The sequence below is a fragment of the Salvelinus alpinus genome, chromosome 3, assembly GCF_045679555.1.
Source record: "Salvelinus alpinus chromosome 3, SLU_Salpinus.1, whole genome shotgun sequence".
In the NCBI taxonomy this organism is placed as follows: domain Eukaryota; kingdom Metazoa; phylum Chordata; class Actinopteri; order Salmoniformes; family Salmonidae; genus Salvelinus; species Salvelinus alpinus.
This window is the reverse complement of record NC_092088.1, coordinates 90689237-90714483: the sequence shown is the minus strand read 5'-3', so window position 1 is coordinate 90714483 and position 25247 is coordinate 90689237. Positions and strand designations below refer to the sequence as shown.

The 25247-nt window shown below is 42.6% G+C and overlaps 1 protein-coding gene and 2 long non-coding RNA genes across 4 annotated transcripts in view; 2 read left to right on the top strand and 1 right to left on the bottom strand.

The window, feature by feature from the left end:
- lmbrd1 (LMBR1 domain containing 1) overlaps positions 1-6922 on the bottom strand; it is a 189337-nt gene extending 182415 nt beyond the window's left edge. For both annotated transcript variants that reach the window (XM_071394464.1, XM_071394465.1), the window contains exons 1-2: positions 6718-6922; positions 4523-4699 (exon numbers count right to left, since the gene is read on the bottom strand). In XM_071394464.1, coding sequence (XP_071250565.1) covers positions 4523-4699; positions 6718-6828 — 288 coding nt within the window. In that variant the 5' untranslated portion in view covers positions 6829-6922. The remainder of the gene's footprint in view (positions 1-4522; positions 4700-6717) is intronic.
- Positions 6923-8162: 1240 nt separating this feature from the next.
- On the top strand, positions 8163-10732 carry LOC139571514 (uncharacterized). The gene is made up of 2 exons (XR_011674313.1): positions 8163-8251; positions 9163-10732. It is a non-coding gene; the product is annotated as an uncharacterized lncRNA (long non-coding RNA).
- Positions 10733-21773: 11041 nt separating this feature from the next.
- LOC139569773 (uncharacterized) lies at positions 21774-22322 on the top strand. Its single transcript, XR_011673963.1, has 2 exons — positions 21774-21831; positions 21931-22322. It is a non-coding gene; the product is annotated as an uncharacterized lncRNA (long non-coding RNA).
- Positions 22323-25247: the final 2925 nt, after the last annotated feature.

The window sequence follows — 25247 nt, the reverse complement described above, 5'->3', positions numbered from 1 at the left end:
TAAAACACTAAACAGACCTTCACAACAACATCTGAACAGATTAAAACACTAAACAGACCTTCACAACAACATCTGAACAGATTAAAACACTAAACAGACCTTCACAACAACATTGATTGTAAAGCTATTTATGAAGGAGTCACGAACTAAACATACAGCTAAACATTAGTGTATAATTCCATAATCCCTGATTTCTGAGACATGGGTCATATTAAACTATAAAAGCCAGGCTAGGACTATGATGAAAACGACCACAGGGCTATTTGCCAGGCTAGGAATATGATGAAAACGGACACAGGGCTATTTGCCAGGCTAGGACTATGATGAAAACGGACACAGGGCTATTTGCCAGGCTAGGACTATGATGAAAACGGCCACAGGGCTATTTGCCAGGCTAGGACTATGATGAAACGGCCGCTAGGACTATTTGCCAGGCTAGAACTATGATGAAAACGGCCACAGGGTTATTTGCCAGGCTAGGACTATGATGAAAACGGCCACAGGGCTATTTGCCAGGCTAGGACTATGATGAAACGGCCGCTAGGACTATTTGCCAGGCTAGGACTATGATGAAAACGGACACAGGGCTATTTGCCAGGCTAGGACTATGATGAAAACGGACACAGGCTATTTGCCAGGCTAGGACGATGATGAAACGGACACAGGGCTATTTGCCAGGCTAGGACTATGATGAAACGGACACAGGGCTATTTGCCAGGCTAGGACTATGATGAAAACGACCACAGGGCTATTTGCCAGGCTAGGAATATGATGAAAACGGACACAGGGCTATTTGCCAGGCTAGGACTATGATGAAACGGACACAGGGCTATTTGCCAGGCTAGGACTATGATGAAACGAACACAGGGCTATTTGCCAGGCTAGGACTATGATGAAACAGCCGCTAGGACTATTTGCCAGGCTAGGACTATGATGAAACGGCCACAGGGCTATTTGTTTTATGGAAAAAGAAAGAGACCTTGATTCATTGATAAGGACATCATGAAAAAATATATACACTGCTCAAAAAAATAAAGGGAACGCTTAAACAACACAATGTAACTCCAAGTCAATCACACTTCTATGAAATCAAACTGTCCACTTAGGAAGCAACACCGATTGACAATAAATTTCACATGCTGTTGTGCAAATGGAATAGACAAAAGGTGGAAATTATAGGCAATTAGCAAGACACCCCCCAAAAAGGAGTGATTCTGCAGGTGGTGACCACAGACCACTTCTCAATTCCTATGCTTCCTGGCTGATGTTTTGGTCACTTTTGAATGCTGGCGGTGCTCTCACTCTAGTGGTAGCATGAGACGGAGTCTACAACCCACACAAGTGGCTCAGGTAGTGCAGTTCATCCAGGATGGCACATCAATGCGAGCTGTGGCAAAAAGGTTTGCTGTGTCTGTCAGCGTAGTGTCCAGAGCATGGAGGCGCTACCAGGAGACAGGCCAGTACATCAGGAGACGTGGAGGAGGCCGTAGGAGGGCAACAACCCAGCAGCAGGACCGCTACCTCCGCCTTTGTGCAAGGAGGTGCACTGCCAGAGCCCTGCAAAATGACCTCCAGCAGGCCACAAATGTGCATGTGTCAGCATATGGTCTCACAAGGGGTCTGAGGATCTCATCTTGGTACCTAATGGCAGTCAGGCTACCTCTGGCGAGCACATGGAGGGCTGTGCGGCCCCACAAAGAAATGCCACCCCACACCATGACTGACCCACCGCCAAACCGGTCATGCTGGAGGATGTTGCAGGAAGCAGAACATTCTCCACGGCGTCTCCAGACTCTGTCACGTCTGTCACATGTGCTCATGTGCTCAGTGTGAACCTGCTTTCATCTGTGAAGAGCACAGGGCGCCAGTGGCGAATTTGCCAATCTTGGTGTTCTCTGGCAAATGCCAAACGTCCTGCACGGTGCTGGGCTGTAAGCACAACCCCCACCTGTGGACGTCGGGCCCTCATACCACCCTCATGGAGTCTGTTTCTGACCGTTTGAGCAGACACATGCACATTTGTGGCCTGCTGGAGGTCATTTTGCAGGGCTCTGGCAGTGCACCTCCTTGCACAAAGGCGGAGGTAGCGGTCCTGCTGCTGGGTTGTTGCCCTCCTACGGCCTCCTCCACGTCTCCTGATGTACTGGCCTGTCTCCTGGTAGCGCCTCCATGCTCTGGACACTACGCTGACAGACACAGCAAACCTTTTTGCCACAGCTCGCATTGATGTGCCATCCTGGATGAACTGCACTACCTGAGCCACTTGTGTGGGTTGTAGACTCCGTCTCATGCTACCACTAGAGTGAGAGCACCGCCAGCATTCAAAAGTGACCAAAACATCAGCCAGGAAGCATAGGAACTGAGAAGTTGTCTGTGGTCACCACCTGCAGAATCACTCCTTTTTTGGGGGTGTCTTGCTAATTGCCTATAATTTCCACCTTTTGTCTATTCCATTTGCACAACAGCATGTGAAATTTATTGTCAATCAGTGTTGCTTCCTAAGTGGACAGTTTGATTTCACAGAAGTGTGATTGACTTGGAGTTACATTGTGTTGTTTAAGTGTTCCCTTTATTTTTTTGAGCAGTGTATATGATTCACATACCAGCGGTAGTGCCTATATGATGACATTATCCGTGGTATAATGTTAATCATGTGTCTTTTTACTTTATTCATCAATAATTAACAATCTCTGCTCTCTTCGTTTTACATAAAACATATGGCTATTGCATCATTGTCCTAGCTTTTATATTAGGGAGTTAGGTATTTCAGCAGTAGCTGTATATTAGACAGGATTTATTTATTTAGTCACTTACATAGCAGAGATTCTAAGACGTGACTTGACACAGGTTATGATAAAACGGTCACAGGGCTATTTTGTTGAAGCACCTTTAGCAGCGATTACAGCCTTAGGTCTTCTTGGGTATGACGCTACAAGCTTGGCACACAAATAGTTGGGGAGTTTCTCCCATTCTTCTCTGCAGATTCTCTCAAGCTCTGTCAGGTTAGATGGGGAGCGTCGCTGCACAGCTATTTTCAGGTCTCTCCAGAGAAGTTCAGAGATTAGTCCTGACGCCACTCCTGCGTTGTCTTGGCTGTGTGCTTAGGGGCGTTGTCCTGTTGGATGGTGAACCTTTGCCTTCCAAAATCCTCAGGACCTCCCCAGTCTGAGCATTTTTTCATCAAGGATCTCTCTGTACTTTGCTCTGTTCATCTTTCCCTCGAACCTGACTACTCTCCCAGTCCCTGCCACTGAAAAACATCCCCACAGCATGATGCTGCCACCACCATGCTTCACCGTAGGGATGGTGCCAGGTTTCCTCCAGACGTGACGCTTGGCATTCAGGCTAAATTTTGGTTTCGTCAGACCAGAGAATCTTATTTCTCATAGTCTCAGTCCTTTAGTTGCCTTTTGGCAAACTGCAAAGGGGCTGTCATGTGCCTTTTACTGAGGAGTGGCTTCCGTCTGGCCAGTCTAACATAAAGGCCTTTATGGTGGAGTGATGCAGAGATGGTTGTCCTTCTGGAAGGTTCTCCCATCTCCATAGAGGAACTCTGGAGCTCTGTCAGAGTGACCATCGGGTTCTTGGTCACCTCCCTGACTAAGGCCCTTCTCCCCGATTGCTCAATTTGGCCGGGCGGCCAGCTCTAGGAAGATTCTTGGTGGTTCCAAACTTCTTCCATTTAAGAATGATGGAGGCCACTGTGTTCTTGTGGACCTTTAATGCTGTAGACATGTTTTGGTACCCTTCCCCAGACCTGTGCCTCGACATAATCCTGTCTCGGAGGTCTACGGACAATTGCTTCGACCTCATGGCTTGTTTTTTTTTGTGTTTTTTGTACTGTCAGTCATTAACATAATCTCGTCAAGGTAGAGTAGACCACTGGTAGTCAGTCATTAATAATATCTTTAAGGTAGAGTAGACCACTGGTAGTCAGTCATTAATAATCTCTAAGGTAGAGTAGACCACTGGTAGTCAGTTATTACAGTCATTACCATCATCTTTAAGGTAGAGTAGACAACTGGTGCTGTAATAAACCCTGGTTCATGAATGGAGGCCTCTCTGTGCTGCTGTGTATCGTTCTAGTCTAGTCCCTGATCTGTTCATGCTTTTGCATACTCCATTGTCAAGCTAAACATGTTTGGCATGACAGTTCCATTAGGAGTTGTCAGGAGAGCAGAAACAGACCGTCTCCCAGGCTAGTATCATTCACAAGTATGTCATGCTTGAATCATCAAGGAGATTTGACTAGCGTAATCATCAAATATCACCTCTCTGCAGACAAATTCCTTGTTCTCTGACAATTGTTTTCAACAAGAGTTGAAAACTAAGGACTGGTTTCCCAGACTAAAGATGATCCATCAAGCATGATTTTTAGCCCAGGAGTAGGCCTAATGGCTTGTTGTGTTTCAAATGGACAGCAACATGAGCTACAGCTATAAGCTGCTATATCATCGAACTCAAATTGTCTTAAATGACATAGGCCTAAGTCTCAGGGCTTATGAAGCAGCTGAATACATACCTTGTAAGTACCGTTGGGGTGCTTCATGTAAGACACTAGGAATATATCCACTGGAAGAAGTGCAGAGGTTATCAGTGCAATGGCCAATGCGCATATTGCAGTGATGGTTGAGATGACCTCACTCTCTTGGCGGCTCTGGTACTTCCTGATGTAGACCCAACAGAAGGACAGGATCACCTGTGGATGGAAAAACAATGGTTAGAGTTATCACGTAAAATATCAAAAAGTTATTGGGCCACATCAGCTGTCAGAACATCTGAGTGTTTACAGTTCATTGTTATTGTAATGACTCTTAGCTAAGTAGGCTCATTATGATATCCCACTTCTGACACCAATGCAGCCAACAGCGAGACTCAGATGTTTCGATTTACAATATTCACAAATGAAATCTCACCACTACAAATGAATTACTTTGCAAAAGTGTTGTTAAAAACTTGTTTTAATTGCCACTCGCATCAACCCTATTCACGCAGGCCGTTATCAAATCAATTTATAAATCCCTTTTTACATCAGCAGATGTCACAAAGTGCTATACAGACACCCAGCCTAAAACCCCAAACAGCAAGCAATGCAGATGTAGAGGCACGGTGGCTAGGAAAACCTCCCTAGAAGGGGAGGAACCTAGGAAGAAACCTAGAGAGGAACCAGGCTCTGAGGTGTGGCCAGTCTTCTTCTGGCTGTGCTGGGTGGAGATTTTAAGAGTACATGGCCATTAAGGCCAGATTGCACTAATAAAGCCCTTTTTCATTTCAATGAAGACCCATCCACTGATAGATGGAATTTGATCATCCAATCCTTTTCAATGTAAAATTAAAAAGGGACAGCAGAGATGGGGTTGTTGTTGTGTGATGATGGCTTGTCAACTCATTAGAAAGAGCAGCACAGTCACAGGCTTGCATCACAAATGGCACCCTATTCCCATTGGGCTCTGGTCAAACGCAGTGCACTATAGGCCCTAGTCAAAAATAATGCACTACATAGGGAACAGGATGTTATTTGGGACACACATAGGAAACAGGATGTTATTTGGGGGACACACATAGGGCACAGGATGTTATTTGGGGGACACACATAGGGCACATTATGTTATTTGGGGGACACACATAGGGCACATGATGTTATTTGGGGGACACACATAGGGCACAAGATGTTATTTGGGGGACACACATAGGGCACAAGATGTTATTTGGGGGACACACATAGGGCACAAGATGTTATTTGGGGGACACACACACACAATGGTGCTGGAGCTCCAGAACCACAAGGTCGTATTCCAGGCACACATGTTGCCTAGTCCTAAACTGTGAGGACACTGCTAAAGCCCATTGGCTGCTCAGATCCTGAAGGGATGCCATCCTGAGACCGGATCAATTAACACTAGCCCATGCCTGCGTGTTTTGCCAGGTAATGACACAAGCTTTGCATCTAAACTAAGACCCATTGAGAGGATTGCGTTGCATACTAAATAGAGAGGGGAGCAATTCAGAGACCAATCTGGTGTTTCAGCATGTTAGCTAAAAGAAAACAAATTCCTCTCAGCTATATTGGCTATTATAATCACTAGCTAGGTACAAAGCCTTCCTGACTGATATGAAAACGGAAATTACTGTAGCAGGCAGGCTCAGCAGCCCCTCTGTAAATGTAGCTGTCTGCAGTCATGTGACATTGTGTAGGCTAACTAGCCAACTAACTAACAATTGATAATGCATGTAGTTAGTTAGCTAAATTCTTCTTTACAAATAAGGGAGGAGAAGTATACTTCAAGTTAAACTTTGACATTTAACTTAGAAGCAGGCATAATCCAATAGCTACCTGTTAGCAACTAGCTAACTTCATGCAAACTACTGTATACTAGCTATCATTGCTTGGTAAAACTGATAGATACGAACATAACAACAATTATTCACTATTACACTGTAAACGAATTAATTAACTACAACAGTTAGCTATTTATATGGTATTAGCGAGGCTATTAGAAGCAGGTTAGCTAAACTCTGAGTTAGCTAGACAGCTACAATGTTAGCTAACTAAGCCATGACAGCTGTCAAACTAGCTAACGTTAGCTAGCTATATTGCTATCTACGTAAAGCTGTAGCGAACTGAGCGTGACAAAGACAACTGTGGCCAAAGGAAAGTCATCCAGTAAATATACAGGGTAATATTTCGAGATTCTGCAGCGACTTGAGTGTGCTTACCAAAAATACAAGGGCGAAAATCGACCACCCGAGAGCAGACACAGATAGCAACGACTGGTCCGCCATCTTCACTTCCTGCAACAAACACGGACCATGTGCTTCTATTGACATCACGGAAGTGGCGATACAGTGGATACGAAGTTGCCAACAGAGAGACAGACCACATCAGACAGATAGATACACTACAATGATAATCTGGTAGAGTAGATTTACTGTTGAGTCGGCCTTCTTTAAATGAGCTTGTTGGATCAATATTTTGGATGTTTCCTCCCCAGCTCAAACAGACAAAAAAACAACACTGACCTATTTTGCAAAGCATGAGTGCAATGAATATTCCAGTTTTGTGGGGAACGTCCAAAATGTCATCCTAATCTCAATAAACGCAGTATCTTTGAACCGCGCCGCAGGGCAAAAGTATAGGCTAGTGCACTGCCAATTGGGACGTAAACCATGGTCATTTAATGAGACCCTCCAGTCATTTCAGATTAGAATGTTCATGTTGTTGAAGGATGTCTTGCCCTTCATGGTGTCCCTGCGTTCTAGGCTGGAACGTAGCACTAATTTGGGACTGAAAACGATCAAGGAAATCTATCTGTCTTGGCGAGAGAGTTTATCTGTCAAGTTTTAGCTGAGTGACACCCATTTAAACCCTGATTTCTTAATCACCGATATTCCATTACTAAATATTAGAAACTTCTATTGGGTGTTAAATTGGTTTAGTCCAAAACTCCAGTGTAGCTACATTTGAATTTTCACTCTGGTAATGAATGATCTGGTCATTTAGAGTCTGATAAGATAGCGAACCCGGTAGCCTGGCGCTCCCAAGTGGTCCAGCGTTCTAAGGCACTGCATCTCAGTGCTAGAGGGGTCACTACAGACACCCTGTTTCGAATCCAGGCTGTATCACAATCTGCCTTGACTGGGAGTCTCATAGAGCAGCGCACAATTGGCCCAGCGTCGTCCGGGTTTGGACGGTGTAGGCCGTCATTGTAAATCAGAATGTGTTAACGGACTTGCCTATAAATAAAGGTTAAATAAAAAATATTTAGTTGGTGTGGAGCCGAAGCCAGTACATCAGGTGCAAAAATAAGTGCAATTTATTTACACTGCAAATAAGAAAAGTGTGAAACCTGTGGGTAAAGCCATGAATTTACCGGTGCACCAGTAGAACAAGTCGTCATTTTAAACAAAGCGAAATATTTCTAAATAGGCTACATGATTAACAGACTCTACCGTCTGTTGTTTTACACGTTATAATACACAATGTTTGAATTGGGACTAGGAATAACATAGTTAACCTATTTAATTCCATCAGTCACAATAGTGCGTAAAAAACGTTTCCAGTTATAAGGCTCTAAAAATGTTACTGAATGATGTATCAATGCATTTCCAGCAAATATTGAATTAATAATAGGTCGCAATGAAAGATGTGCAGTGTCACATGTTTAGTGTGAATTGTCACATGACCAGAGCTGTTTACTTCCTGGTTGCAACATGAGAAGACGATGTCTACATCAAAGCTCCCAAACAAAAGGTTAGTAAAGTATGTTAACATTAAGATAGGACAAAGATGTTTGGTTCACATCATCTTTAAGGTGTCTAGTATTGATATATGCATTTGCAATTACTAAATTTTGTTCAGTGTGGTCATAGTCTATGCTAGGTAAAGCTCTGCCTTATCTCAGTTCACTGGTCACGATAACAACACCCACCCGTAGCACACGTTCCAGCAGGTATATCTCATTGATCATCCCCAAAGCCAACACCTCATTTGGCCGCCTTTCCTTCCAGTTCTCTGCTGCCAGTGACCGGAACGAATTGCAAAAATCGCTGAAGTTGGAGACTTTTATTTCCCTCACCAACTATCGGAGCAGCTAAACGATCGCTGCAGCTGTACATAGTCCATCTGTAAATAGCCCAACCAATCGACCTACCTCATCCCCATACTGTTTTTATTTCATTTACTTTTCTGCTCTTTCGCACACCAGTATCTCTACTTGCACGTCATCATCTGCTCATTTATCACTCCAGTGTTAATCTTAATTAAATTGTAATTATTCGCTCCTATGGCCTATTTATAGCCTACCTCCTCATGCATTTTGCACACTGTATATAGACTTTCTTTTTTCTACTGTGTCATTGACTTGTTTATTGTGTTATTGGCTTGTTTATTGTTTACTCCATGTGTAACTCTGTTTTGTTGTCTGTCACACTGCTTTTTTTTTATCTTGGCCAGTTCGCAGTTGCAAATGAGAACTTGTTCTCAACTAGCCTACCTGGTTAAATAAAGTTGAAATAAATGTAAATAAAAACTAGAATGAGTAAACATGTTGACGGCAACAATAATGACCGGCGGGATAGCACAGTGCATCCAGGTATACAGTACACATACTTATACACATACATAGTTCTTGTTCTAACTTTCTACTCTGTTCTTTCTTTTAGTTTCACTTTGAGTCAAGTTCTGGATATGTTGGATCTAGGTGACTGCTCAGACAAGGCATGCAACATTGCAGTTATCCCTCAGAGATTGTGATAGCGATGGGTCAGATATTGACTATGAGGGGGAGACAGGCCATTTGCCAGCCAGGCTGTTGAATTTATATGCTGAACCTATGCAAACTGATCATGACAGGGACAAGGTTATCAGTGATGATGACCTACTCCTCACCACCCCACACTCTCCTCCCTGAGACTGGGTTGGGTCATGACAACCACTTCGCTTGCACTCCTTGATGAAATGACAAAAAGAGGATATGGGAGCTCTGGAACGATGAGGCAAAATCGTCTTTTTGATGTCCCATTCAAGCCACAGAAGGACTTCATGAAGTTACCCCGGGGAACCTCTGAGGTTCTGACCCAAGGAGACAAGGTGCTGGTCCGTTAGAAAGACAATAACATTGTCACAGTGGAAACAAACATGGAGGAGAAATACAGTGAGACCTCGGTCAAGAGATGGAACAAAGAGCGACGTGCCTTTTGGCAAAGTCCCACAACCAAAATGCATCAACCGATACAATGAGCACATGGGTGGTGTTGAACTTCACAACCTACAGGTTTCAAGGTGCCATGTCTCCATCAGGTCTAAGAAGTGGTGGTGGCCCATCTTTGCATGGTCACTCAACAGTGAACTCGTAAACAGCTATTTCTTCTACAGAGATGTTATGGGAGGGGACCATCAACCTGCTCACCTTCTCATGGATAGTGGCACAGTCTCTTATGCAAAAGTTTGCCACGGAAGGAGATCTTTACTGGCTGCTACTGTTAAAGATCAGGCAAGATATGACAAAGCTTCTCACTGGCCAATCAACACGATGCACCGGTTCCATAGAAGTCGTCATTGTGACAAACGCACTACCTATGCATGTGAGAAATGCAAGCGCCACTGCACATTGAGTGCTTCAAGAGATACCATGGACAGTAGAAAAGGAGATAAGAGCGAATGGAAAAAGGGCTGAAAAAGCCAATAAAAGAAAAATAGAAAAGTCGATAAAGGGGGATTAGAAGCAGTACAACGGACTCTAGGAAGAAAAGAAAAGTTGACGAAAAAGGGAAAAAGACAATCAAAATGACTGAAATGTTTTTGCAAAAGCGGATCAATTGATTCAAGACATCCTGTATGACAGTAGGTCTGACTGATTGTAGTTCAAAATAGTGATGCACAAACTAATCGTGCACTTGGTTCTGAAGCCTACCTCTATAATATATGTGTATAATATATATATATATATATTTTTTTTTTGTTCAGTGTAGGCCTCTACTTGAATGCATATTCTACAGGCTACCTCTATCCTAAATGTTACCTTTATGTTCAATGTGAATGAATGACACGACTGCTATACAGTTGTTAGTGAATGTTCCACTAAAATGTCACAATGACAATGTTACAATGAATATTGCACTAAGTACAAGTTCAAATGTTACAATAAAGTTACAATATTAATGTTTCAATACATGTTGCACTAAAATAACAATGTTACAATGTATGTTACAATAAAGTAACAATGTTGAAATATGTTGATGGTTGTTGTTTTTGCTCTCAGTATTCATATCTGTGTTGTAGGGGTTTTTCATATAAAATAGTCACACTAGAATGTGATGGGGCATTCTAGTAGCAATGCTGGGGACTGCCAGTGACAGAGGTTTAAATGTGTTAATTCAGTATACATAAACATTATCCCACCGGGCACAATTGTGACCGACCATAAAATACACTTTTTCACCTACTTTTCCACGAATATTCAAAATAATTCTGATTGATTATTTCAAAGGCTTAATAATGACACAAGATTTCGATCTTTTTATGTCTGGAAAAAATTTGGTATTAAATGGGGTAATGACATATACAGTTGAAGTCGGAAGTTTACATACACGTTAGCCAAATACATTTAAACTCAGTTTCACAATTCCTGACATTTAATCCTAGTAAAAATTCCCTGTCTTAGGTCAGTTAGGATCACCACTTTATTTTAAGAATGTGAAATGTCAGAATAATAGTAGAGAGAATTATTTATTTCTGCTTTTATTTCTTTCATCACATTCCCAGTGGCTCAGAAGTTTACATACACTCAATTAGTATATGGTAGCATTGCCATTAAATTGTTTAACTTTGGTCAAACATTTCGGGTAGCCTTCCACATGCTTCCCACAATAAGTTGGGTGAATTTTGGCCCATTCCTCCCGACAGAGCTTGTGTAACTGAATCAGGTTTGTAGGCCTCCTTGCTCGCACACGCTTTTTCAGTTCTGCCCACAAATTTTCTATAGGATTGAGGTCAGGGCTTTGCGATGGTCACTCCAATACCTTGACTTTGTTGTCCTTAAGCCATTTTGCCACAACTTTGGAAGTATGCTTGGGGTCATTGTCCATTTGGAAGACCCATTTGCGACCGAGCTTTAACTTCTTGACTAATGTCTTGAGACGTTGCTTCAATATATCCACATAATTTTCCTGCCTTATGATGCCATCTATTTTGTGAATTGCACCAGTCCCTCCTGCAGCAAAGCACCCCCACAACATGATGCTGCCACCCCCGTGCTTCACGGTTAGGATGGTGTTCTTCGGCTTGCAAGCATCCCCCTTTTTCCTCCAAGCATAACGATGGTTATTATGGCCAAACAGTTCTATTTTTGTTTCATCAGACCAGAAGACATTTCTCCAAAAAGTACGATCTTTGTCCCCATGTGCAGTTGCAAACCGTAGTCTGGCTTTTTTATGGCGGTTTTGGAGCAGTACCTTCTTCCTTGCTGAGCGGCCTTTCAGGTTATGTTGATATAGGACTCGTTTTACTGTGGATATAGATACTTTTGTACCTGTTTCCTCCAGCATCTTCACAAGGTCCTTTGCTGTTGTTCTGGGATTTATTTGCACTATTCGCACCAAAGTACGTTCATCTCTGGTAGACAGAAAGTATCTCTTTCCTGAGCGGTATGACGGCTGCGTGGTCCCATGGTGTTTATACTTGCGTACTATTGTTTGTACAAATGAACGTGGTACCTTCAGGCGTTTGGAAATTGCTCCCAAGGATGAACCAGACTTGTGGAGGTCTACAATTTTTTTTCTGAGGTTTTGGCTGATCTGTCATGCACAAAGTAGATGTCCTAAACGACTTGCCAAAACTATAGTTTGTTAACAAGAAATTTGTGGAGTGGTTGAAAAACAAGTTTTAATGACTCCAACCTAAGTGTATGTTAACTTCCTACTTCAACTGTACATGTTTAAATTAGAACTAGGCATAACATAATGGGCTTTACATGTTTGAATTAGGACTGGGCATAACATAGTGCACCATAAGATATACATGTTTAATTAGGACTAGGGATAACATAGTTAATAAGATATACATGTTTGAATTAGGACTAGGGATAACATAGTTTATAAGATATACATAGAATAGAATAAAATGTATTGTCCATCCAGGATGGACAGTTTTCTTTGGAATCACCTTCCATTAAAAGGATCACATACACATACATTCTCACATCAGACACATTTAAACCAGTCAGTCCATCATGTTGCATCCACTAACAACATAGAGGACATGAATACATTCACTCACAACCGATCACTGTCCCAACTGCACTAGATAGATATGTACATATACAGATACAATTTACTTTGCATTTCGTAGTCCAACAGCACAAGGAACAAATGACTGTTTGAACACATTCTTCTTGGCCATGGGCGTTCTGAAGTCTCTCAAGCTGAGGGTGTAGAGGGTGGGAGTAGTTGCCAACGACAGCCAGTGTCTTCTTTTTGTTTGTCTTGTGGAACAGACTGCTCAAACAGAAACTCAAACAACAAGCTCCCGCGCTCAGGTCTGTTCAACGCTGGTCCGACCAATCTGAATCCACGCTTCAAGACTGCTTCGATCACGCGGATTGGAATATGTTCCGCATCGCGTCCAACAACAATATTGACGAATATGCTGATTCGGTGAGCGAGTTCATTAGGAAGTGCATTGACGATGTCGTACCCACAGCAACGATTAAAACATTCCCAAACCAGAAACCGTGGATTGACGGCAGCATTCGCGTGAAACTGAAAGCGCGAACCACTGCTTTTAACCAGGGCAAGGTGACCGGAAGCATGACCGAATACAAACAGTGTAGCTATTCTCTCCGCAAGGCAATCAAACAGGCTAAGTCCCAGTACAGAGACAAAATCGAGTCGCAATTCAACAGCTCAGACACAAGAGGTATGTGGCAGGGTCTACAGTCAATCACGGATTACAAAAAGAAAACCAGCCCCGTCGCGGACCAGGATGTCTTGCTCCCAGACAGGCTAAACAACTTTTTTGCCCGCTTTGAGGACAATACAGTGCCACTGACACGGCCCCCTACCAAAACCTGCGGGCTCTCCTTCACTGCAGCCGAGGTGAGTAAAACATTTAAACGTGTTAACCCTCGCAAGGCTGCAGGCCCAGACGGCATTCCCAGCCGCGTCCTCAGAGCATGCGCAGACCAGCTGGCTGGTGTGTTTACGGACATATTCAATCAATCCTTATCCCAGTCTGCTGTTCCCACATGCTTCAAGAGGGCCACCATTGTTCCTGTTCCCAAGAAAGCTAAGGTAACTGAGCTAAACGACTACCGCCCCGTAGCACTCACTTCCGTCATCATGAAGTGCTTTGAGAGACTAGTCAAGGACCATATCACCTCCACCCTACCGGACACCCTAGACCCACTCCAATTTGCTTACCGACCCAATAGGTCCACAGACGACGCAATCGCAACCACACTGCACACTGCCCTAACCCATCTGGACAAGAGGAATACCCATGTGAGAATGCTGTTCATCGATTACAGCTCAGCATTTAACACCATAGTACCCTCCAAACTCGTCATCAAGCTCGAGACCCTGGGTCTCGACCCCGCCCTGTGCAACTGGGTCCTGGACTTCCTGACGGGCCGCCCCCAGGTGGTGAGGGTAGGTAACAACATCTCCACCCCGCTGATCCTCAACACTGGGGCCCCACAAGGGTGCGTTCTGAGCCCTCTCCTGTACTCCCTGTTCACCCACGACTGCGTGGCCATGCACGCCTCCAACTCAATCATCAAGTTTGCGGATGACACTACAGTGGTAGGCTTGATTACCAACAACGACGAGACGGCCTACAGGGAGGAGGTGAGGGCCCTCGGAGTGTGGTGTCAGGAAAATAACCTCACACTCAACGTCAACAAAACAAAGGAGATGATTGTGGACTTCAGGAAACAGCAGAGGGAGCACCCCCCTATCCACATCGACGGGTCAGTAGTGGAGAAGGTGGAAAGTTTTAAGTTCCTCGGTGTACACATCACGGACAAACTGAATTGGTCCACCCACACAGACAGCGTTGTGAAGAAGGCGCAGCAGCGCCTCTTCAACCTCAGGAGGCTGAAGAAATTCGGCTTGTCACCAAAAGCACTCACAAACTTCTACAGATGCACAATCGAGAGCATCCTGTCGGGCTGTATCACCGCCTGGTACGGCAACTGCTCCGCCCACAACCGTAAGGCTCTCCAGAGGGTAGTGAGGTCTGCAGAACGCATCACCGGGGGCAAACTACCTGCCCTCCAGGACACCTACACCACCCGATGTCACAGGAAGGCCATAAAGATCATCAAGGACAACAACCACCCAAGCCACTGCCTGTTCACCCCGCTATCATCCAGAAGGCGAGGTCAGTACAGGTGCATCAAAGCAGGGACCGAGAGACTGAAAAACAGCTTCTATCTCAAGGCCATCAGACTGTTAAACAGCCACCACTAACATTTAGCGGCCGCTGCCAACATACTGACTCAACTCCAGCCACTTTAAAAATGGGAATTGATGGAAATTATGTAAAAATGTACCACTAGCCACTTTAAACAATGCCACTTAATATAATGTTTACATACCCTACATTACCCATCTCATATGTATATACTGTACTCTATATCATCTACTGCATCTTGCCATCTTCATGTAATACATGTACCACTAGCCACTTTAAACTATGCCACTTTATGTTTACATACCCTACAGTACTCATCTCATATGTATATACCGTACTCTATACCATCTACTGCATCTGCCATGCCGTTCTGTACCACCACTCATTCATATATCTTTATGTACATATTCTTTATCCCTTTACACTTGTGTGTGTAAGGTAGTAGTTGTGGAATTGTTAGGTTAGATTACTTGTTGGTTATTACTGCATTGTCGGAACTAGAAGCACAAGCATTTCGCTACACTCGCATTAACATCTGCTAACCATGTGCATGTGACTAATAAAATTTGATTTGATTTGATTTGAAATGTGCCTGTGGTCGACCAATTACTTTGCTGGCTGTGTTTACTATTCTTGTCAGTTTGGTTTTGCTCCTCGCGCTCAGATTACCATACCAGACTGTCATATTGAACGCGGGGATGCTCTCCACCAAGCTGCTGTTCACCCTCTCCAGAACATCCTGGCTGACCACAAACCCCTTCAATTTCCTCATTAAAAACAGGTACTGGCTTACTTTTTTTTAAAATACAGTCTGAATTCTCTGTAAAACTCAGGTTGTTAGCAATTTGTGTCCCTAAGTATCTGAAACACTCAACCACCTCCACTGGTTGGTCTTTCAGAGAGAGTGGTTGGGACACTGGTAAGTTGTTTTAATTGGCGATCAGATCCTTTGTCTTTTCCACATTGATGTGGAGGGCACTTGACCGGCACCATTCTTGAAGGTTATTGGTCTGTTTAAAATAGCTGTCCACATCTGATGTAGCATCTTTTATAAAGAGTCCTACCAGAGCCATGTCATCCGCGTACTTGAAAAGGCGTCACATTGTTTCCTAAGTCAGCTGTGATACCTCACTTCGTTATCGTTTGTCTTATTCATGTTAATTGTGGTTCCAAATCATTCCTTGGATCTCATTAGTGATCTTCATCTCATTACTCCAACCTAAGTATATGTAAACTACTGACTTCAACTGTAAATAGTAAAGTACATTTCAGATACCCAAAAAACTACTTAAATAGTACTTTAAAGTATTTTTACTTAAGTTCTTTACACCACTGCTTCTTATGGTTGACAACTTCCAACTTCAGTACTTTCTCTTGTAGTCCGTCTGGGCCTGGTGCTTTGTGTGGCTTAAAATTGGACAAGCATGAGGCCACCTCGTTCTCTGTTATCTGGACAGGAGAGGATTTGGGGATGCTCTCACATATTTGTTTACATTCGTCTTTAAAATCGACAGTGTCAAATCTTCCATAACAACAGTTTGGGTCGTTTACAATTAGGACTACGGATAACAAAAGATATACTGTACAGGTTTGTACTTTGTAACAAACAATTAGTCCGTTTGTTTGAAAAAAAATGGAGGCAAGCAGTAGGCCCAGACCACAGAGATTGATATAGGACCCAAAAGCCTATTGTAGTATGGGCAGCGCCATTGAGGACTTTCACCATGTTGAAGTAGTCAACTGGGTGGGACTTCCTATGGGTCGAGGAAGAATCACATAATTCCACCCAGTTCACCAGGAAGAATCAGCAAATAAATTATACTTGTGAGGAAACAATCCATAACTGTAGATGGCAGTGAATCTGTTGATGGCAGTGAATCTGTAGATGGCAGTGAATCGCTAACCTTGGCTTTATAACTGTTCAAACACACTCTAGGTGGCAGTGTGCACCCTTTCAGTTTGTTTGCCAACTCATAGAGGTACTAGAAGAAGAAAATTGACTACTTCAAAATGGAGGGGCCTCAATGGCGCTGTCCATGCTCTCACAGACGCCATAATGGGACAGATACAATGAGGCGATGTCTATCTAAATGTATGGCCTAGGGCCCTTATGATGTCATATTCATCATCTCCAGCACCACTCCAACATCAACATGTGACAATGGCGCGTTTCTATTGTTTGTACAAATCAAGATATGTTTCCAATGATATCACCAGCCAATTAGTAGGCAATTAGTCTGCCATGCCTTCTCACAACTGGTCAAAATGACATGATGCACACCAATGATGTCATTGGAAACACTTATCTTCCTCTATCTTGTTTACTCAAATCATAGAAACACGTCATTTTAACATATGTTGATGTCGTGGTGGTGCTGGAGATGAATATGACGTTGGAAAATGTTGTAGTATCCCTTTAAAAACATGCCACTTCCATACAGCCATGACCAGAAGTGATTTTCTTTTGTAGCAGGTGAGGAGAATTAGGTTAAGGTTAGGAAAAGGGTTAGGGTTAGCAAAGATGTTTTCCTAATCTGCTACGTAAAGTAACTTCCGGTTTATTCTATTACAGACACTTTCATGCATCCTTTTAAATTATATTATGGGAGATTAAAAAAATATGAAATGTCCCCACTACAACAAAACAATACTTAAATACATGTAATTTTGTTCTTGAAACATTTAATTGAAATACTGTAGAATTCCATTAATACTTATCGAGGACTGCTTATCGAGTTCCAATATGGCTGGTTGTTTCAAAGCCTCTCATTGGCTAATATATAGCAGCAGCAATTCAGGAGTTATACAGTATACATCATTGGACTGAATGTACCGACTCTGCATGTGTTTCTCTCTTGCTCATTAAGAAACATTTGATTTCAGTCTTGGGGGTGTGGTTTGATGTGGCAGTCATTGATGTGTGTCCCCCATGAGACACCATAGGAACAAAGCCAGTGTCACTTCCTCAAAGTAGTCAGAATGAATTTAAGATAACTCAAGAAATGTGTAATTACTTTAGAAGTTTTAGCTGAGGAGGTTTTAGTTGTATATGTACCGTAGCTAAGGTGTTTGGTGCACTATTTCTCAAGTAAAAAAATGTGTGGTGTGTTGTCTTGTGTAGTAAAAAGTCTGATCCGCTGCGGTGCTGGGCGGGTCTATCTCAGTGTCTGTGTGTTCTGCGTAAGATTGGATAGAGTGCAGATGTGCATCCTATGCTAGTGATCAAGTAAGCATTGTCGAAATCAAAAACCTAACCCTCAAGTCATGACGAACTCACTTACACAACTCAGTTTTGAACGAGACTGACTTTATAACTAAAATTATACTATTTACACTTTTTTTTTGGACACTAGAATAAATGTTTCTGACTAATATCGACGCCACACAGGCCCTTTTCTATCAGAGAAGTTGTATATTGCCTTCAGTTGCGTGATAATCCAGATTGATAAAAGTCTGAGATCACTCCTGCTAAATTACAGTTAATCATTCCGGTCATATCCTCCATGCTGCTAAGAGGACACTGAAATGTCAGCTCTCTCCTTTTACATTATCTCCTCGAGAAATTCTATTAACTTACACCTTTCACATGAGTAATTATGCTCATTAAATCAAATTGCATTCGTTTTTATTCTTATTGTAAGCCTCGACTTGGCACTTACGGATAAATGGAGAAAAGTAATTAAAAAGGATGAGAGTGACTGAATGTGGATGTCTGCTGCATGTCAATGGAAATTTACAACATTATATTGATGTAAGTTAGTTACTTTTTAAACTTTACAGTCTGTAAAAGAAGCAGGTGGACATTTAAAGTAACAGTTGAACATTTAAAGTAACAGTTGAACATTTAAAGTAACAGTTGGACATTTAAAGTAACAGTTGGACATTTAAAGTAACAGTTGGACATTTAAAGTAACAGTTGAACATTTAAAGTAACAGTTGGACATTTAAAGTAACAGTTGCATGGCAAAGTCCCAATTATCTCTTCTTACTCCAAAAGCTGCACTTGTTATCTACCCTTCGCTGGCTTGAAAGGAAATGACTGGTGGTATATGAAATATGGTGGGATCTCATGCTCACCCATGTCTCCGCTAATCCAATGCTTTTAGATTTGTTGGGAAGTAGTGAACAAGTGCACACTTGTGAGGAAGGAGAGATGATTGAGACGGAACCCTTCACTGCTGGGTTACAGAACAGCTGTCGTACATGTTTATTTATTTTACTAAAAAGGAATACAATTATCCAATTACATTTTACTTTACTATACCGTTTATGTTTTAGCACCATTTTTCTGAGAGTGTCGGCCATCTAGAACCTAAAATGGTTGTTCGTCTCTCCCCATAGGAGAAACCTTTGAAGAACCCTTTTTGGTTCCAGGTAGAACCCTTCTCGATTTCATGTAAAACCCTTTTCACACACGGTTCTACATGGGACCCAAAAGGGTTCTACCTGAAACCATAAAGGGTTCTACCTGAAACCATAAAGGGTTCTCCTATGGAGACAGCCAAACAACCCTTTTGGATCCCTCTTTTCTAAGAGTATAGACCTGGATGGAATTGATGAATAAGCAGTCAAAATGGAGAGGACAAGTGAAATAGACTTGAAATTGGAGAAGGCATGTGATGGCCCTCTTGAATAATGCAGAGCCCACTTTCCTTCATACATTTCATATTTGATGAGCTTGTTGAAGTTGGACACTGCTGCATCCCAGCAGGAAAGTTCCAGGAAAATAAGACGTTGTTTATTGTCATAGGATTTCTAACCCAGACAAAACATGTACAGTTCATTGAGGTGAATGTAACTGCTAACTGTCAAATCAAATATTAACCCTTTTGGAGACCTTTTAATTCAGAATCAGGTTCAATGAGAGTTAAGAGTGAGTTATACAACAAGCTCTGCCTAAAGTAGTTCCAATCTTTAAGCAGTTGTATCCGTTTATTGACAGGGTTTTTCCACCTGTGTTATTATTAGTGTCTTGTCCAAGCTGCGTAATGCTACAGAAACAGGAGACAGGCTCCTGCCCTGTGGTCCATTCCGGCTCAGACCAGGCTCACGTACCGTTAGTTCTTGGGAAGACAGATGAACAGCACAGAGACACATGTTGTTTTGAATGTCAGTCACGCAGAGCTTTGCTCTTTGCATCATCTTACCTAACTGACAGCCATCTTGAACATCGTTCCAACAGTTTCTATAGAGATCAGCCACCTCCAGTGCTCCGTGGGAAAACGATCATGATGGAGAGATACACGATCTGATAATGACTTCTGACACATTAAACTAACTGAATGTCGGTTGCTAGCTACACTAGGGGTCAAATGCTAGATGAGGTTACAACGTTAGAGCACTGATTTGATTCAAAGCTGTAAGTGATAGACAGACATTTTCCCACAGACCTTTTCCCACAGACATTTTCTGCTTTGAAAATTCAACTGTGTTAGATTTAAATTGTCACCCTGAAGAAGGCACAGTGACGCCGAAACGTTGGTGATTTACCCACTACAGTGCCTTGCAAAAGTATTCACCTCGCTTGGCGTTTTTCCTATTTTGTTGCATTACAACCTGTAATTTAAATGGATTTTTATTTGGATTTCATGTAATGGACATACACAAAATAGTCCAAATTGGTGAAGTGAAATGTAAAAAATGACTTGTTTCAAAAAATTCTAATATATAAAAAACAGAAAATTGGTGCGTGCATATGTATTCACCCCCTTTGCTATGAAGGCCCTAAATAAGATCTGGTGCAACCAATTACCTTCAGAAGTCACATAATTAGTTAAATAAAGTCCACCTGTGTGCAATCTAAGTGGCACATGATCTGTCACATGTTCTCAGTATATATACACCTGTTCTTAAAGGCCCCAGAGTCTGCAACACCACTAAGCAAGAGGCACCACCAAGCAAGCGACACCATGAAGACCAAGGAGAGCTCCAAACAGGTCAGGGACAAAGTTGTGGTTAAGTAGAGATCAGGGTTGGGAGATCAGGGTTGGGTTAAAAAATATCCTAAACTTTGAACATCCCACGGAGCACCATTAAATCCATTATTAAAAAATGGAAAGAATATGGCAACACAACAAACCTGCCAAGAGAGGGCCGCCCACCAAAACTCACGGACCAGGCAAGGAGTGCATTAATCAGAGGCAACAAAGAGACCAAAGATAACCCTGAAGGAGCTGCAAAGCTGCAAAGCTCCAAAGCGCGAGAGATTGGAGTATCTGTCCATAGGACCACTTTAAGCCGTACACTCCACAGAGCTGGGCTTTACGGAAGAGTGGCCAGAAAAAAGTCATTGCTTAAAGAAAAAAATAAGCAATCACATTTGGTGTTCACCAAAAGGCATGGGAGACTCCCCAAACATATGGAAGAAGGTACTCTGTCAGATGAGACTAAAACGGAGCTTTTTGGCCATCAAGGAAAACGCTATGTCTGGCACAAACCCAACACCTCTCGTCACCCCGAGAACACAATCCCCAAAGTGAAGCATGGTGGTGGCAGCATCGTGCTTTGGGGATTTTTTTAATCGGCAGGGACTGGGAAACTGTTAAGAATTGAAGGAATCATGGAAGGCGCTAAATACAGGGAAATTCTTGAGGGAAACCTGTTTAGGCATGTTGTGTAAATCAAATGATACAAACCCAGGTTTAATTCCAGGTTGTAAGGCAACAAAATAGGAAGAATCCCAAGGGGGTGAATACTTTCGAGGCACTGTAGATTTTTATAGTTTATTCACTATTAGTCAGCACCTCTACATAAAATTATTTTCTCTGGGTGTGCGCCAGCTCATGTTTTTCATTAGATTTAAATTGTTCTCCATGATAGGTCACGATTTCATTCTTAACAGGTGTCCATTACAGAAAAGTGAATGAAACCCAAAGAGTGGATTGCCCTCTGTCCTGGACTAAACCATAGACTGATATAAGGTAAAGAAACAAACATGTCATGTGTGATTTGAATGAACTATCCCTTTAACATAGAGGTATTCATAAAGTTATAAATATCCCTTCCTGTGTACATTTTAGGACATCCCTCAGCCCTGACAGGACAATGTCAACCCTGGTTGTTCATTGTGACTCCTTGAGGACGAACATCAACCTATCAGGATTCTCCTCAAGTAAAGACCATTGTTCCAAAGGAGACGTTAGGTTCAGGAATAAGGAATTGATGAACCACTGTACTGCAGAAACCTGTCACACACACACACACATTGAATTTAATGTCGTGTTCTACTTCATTGATTAAGCACACTGACGGCATTCTTCGTTTGAAGTTGGCTGCATCGAAACAGACAACAGAGACAGTGGACTCTAAGCTAACAAAACATCTCTGGCATCCGTTTTCTTCTTTACTTTATCTTTGTTTCTATGTATTGAGCTTTTATTCAATAAATGTCCGTATGGGCACTCTCCCCCAACAGTAAAATGAATTTATCTTGTTTAGGATTTTTGAGGTTAGGCTATCCCATTACCTTTTTCTCTATGCACAATGGCAGGCAGCAGTGACCTCAACATAACTCATGTCTGCATTTGCATTGCTGAGACAAAGTATGCTTTTTACCAAATCATTTTATCACTAAAACCATTTGTTTTGTCGCATGCAGGGCCCAGGGCAATACGGGTTGAGCTTCCATGTGAGTGACTAAACAACATTTTACTGGGTATACAAGCAGACTGTATGATATTTTTAGAATACAGGATTTAATACATCATCTATAGATACAGATGTTCCTATGCATTTCATATCCAGTTAAAAGGCAGGTGTTGAACATCAGCCTCAAGGCAATAATAACCTGAAAGGCACAATGAGAGCTCATATAGGCACAGTGTACGGTACACCAATGCTTAAATGCAGGTGGACCACCACACAATGCAGCCATGCTAATGTGTTTGCTTAGAAAACACCTATTTTCAGGCCTCTTTGAAGTATAAAACTAATCATACACAGTGATGTCCCAGACCCATGCCTACTGATTGGATGATGTCCATGATCCATGCCTACTGATTGGATGATGTCCCAGATCCATGCCTACTGATTGGATGATGTCCCAGACCCATGCCTACTGATTGGACGATGTCCCAGATCCATGCCTACTGATTGGATGATGTCCCAGATCCATGCCTACTGATTGGATGATGTCCCAGATCCATTCCTACTGATTGGATGATGTCCCAGATTCATGCCTACTGATTGGATGATGTCCCAGATCCATGCCTACTGATTGGATGATGTCCCAGATCCATGCCTACTGATTGGATGATGTCCCAGATCCATGCCTACTGATTAGATGATGTCCCAGATCCATGCCTACTGATTGGATGATGTCCCAGATCCATGCCTACTGATTGGATGATGTCCCAGATCCATGCCTACTGATTGGATGATGTCCCCGATCCATGCCTACTGATTGGATGATGTCCCAGATCCATGCCTACTGATTGGATGATGTCCCAGATCCATGCCTACTGATTGGATGATGTCCCCGATCCATGCCTACTGATTGGATGATGTCCCAGATCCATGCCTACTGATTGGATGATGTCCCAGATCCATGCCTACTGATTGGATGATGTCCCCGATCCATGCCTACTGATTGGATGATGTCCCAGATCCATGCCTACTGATTGTTTTAAAGACATGTCAGGCATCAGAGTCCCTAGATAAAATGGATTAGTGTTTGTTTAATTCAACATGAAGCAGCAATAATCCAACACACATACACACAGAAACTGAAAGTAAGGAATTAACAAATCAGCTAGAACAGAATAGTTTAGAATATCATAGAACACAATAGAAAATAATAGAACAGAACAGAATAGAACAAAATAGAATTGAAGAGAACCAAATAGAACAGGACAGAATAGAACACAATAGAATTGAATAGAACCGAATGGAACAGAACAGAACAGAATAGGACACAATAGAATAGAACAGCATAGAATAATATAAATACTTCATAAATGGCGGCTGGTAAGAAGGGAGGTACCAAGGAAAGTAAGGGAGGTAGCTAGTGTTTACTTCAATGGCATGACTTATTTGTGTGGAGGTGGAGTTCTTTATCTGTTGCCGAAGTTCGTGAAACTATTTTTACTCTAAACATGTATTACTGTTTAAACATACATACTACATGACCAAAAGTATGTGGACAGCTGCTCGTCAAACATCTCATTCCAAAATCATAGGCATTAATATGGAGTTGGTTCCCCCTTTGTTGTTATAACAGCCTCCACTCTTCTGGGAAGGCTTTCCACTAGCTGTTGGAACATTACTGTGGGGACTTGCTTCCATTCAGCCACAGGAACATTAGTGAGGTCAGGCACTGATGTTGGGTGATTAGGCCTGGCTCGCAGTCGGCGTTCCAATTCATCTCAAATGTGTTCGATAGGGTTGAGGTCAGGGCTCTCTGCAGGCCAGTCAAGTTCTTCCACACCGATCTCAAAAAAACATTTCTGTATGGACCTCGCTTTGCTGAAACAGGAAAGGGACTTTACCAAACTGTTGCCACAAAGTTAGAAGCACAGAATTGTCTAGAATGTCATTGTATGCTGTACCGTTAAGCTTTCACTTCACTGGAACTAAGGGGTCTAGCCCGAACCATGAAAAACAGCCCCAGACCATTATTCCTCCTCCACCAAACCTTACAGTTGGCACTACGCATTGGGGTAGGTAGCGTTCTCCTGGAATCTGCCAAACCCAGATTTGTCCGTCGGACTGCTAGATGGTGAAGAGTGATTCATCACTCCAGAGAACACGTTTCCACTGCTCCAGAGTCCAATGGCGGAGCGCTTTACATCACTCCATCCAACGCTTGGCATTGCACATTTATGATCTTAGGCTTGTGTGTGCCATGGAAACCCATTTCATGAAGCTCCCAATGAACAGCTTCCAGAGGCAGTTTCGATCTTGGTAATGAGTGTTGCAACCGAGGACGGACGATTTTTATGCACTACGTGTTTCAGCACTCGGCGGTCCCGTTCTGTGAGCTTGTGTGGCCTACCACTTCGCGGCTGAGCCGTTGTTGCTCCTAGACGTTTCCACTTCACAATAACAGCACTTAGAGTTGACTGGGGCAAATTTTACGAACTGGCTTTCTGGAAAGGTTGGCATCCTATGACAGTGCCACGTTGAAAGTCACTGAGCTCTTCAGTAAGGCCATTATACTGCCAATGTTTGTCTATGGAGATTGCATGGCTATGTTCTCCATTTAATACATCTGTCAGCAAAGGGTGTGGCTGAAATAGCCAAATCCACTAATTTGATGGCATGTCCACATACTTTTGTATATATAGTGTATATGAATATCTCTTTGAATATTTAATCTCTTCTTTACCAATAGCTATGG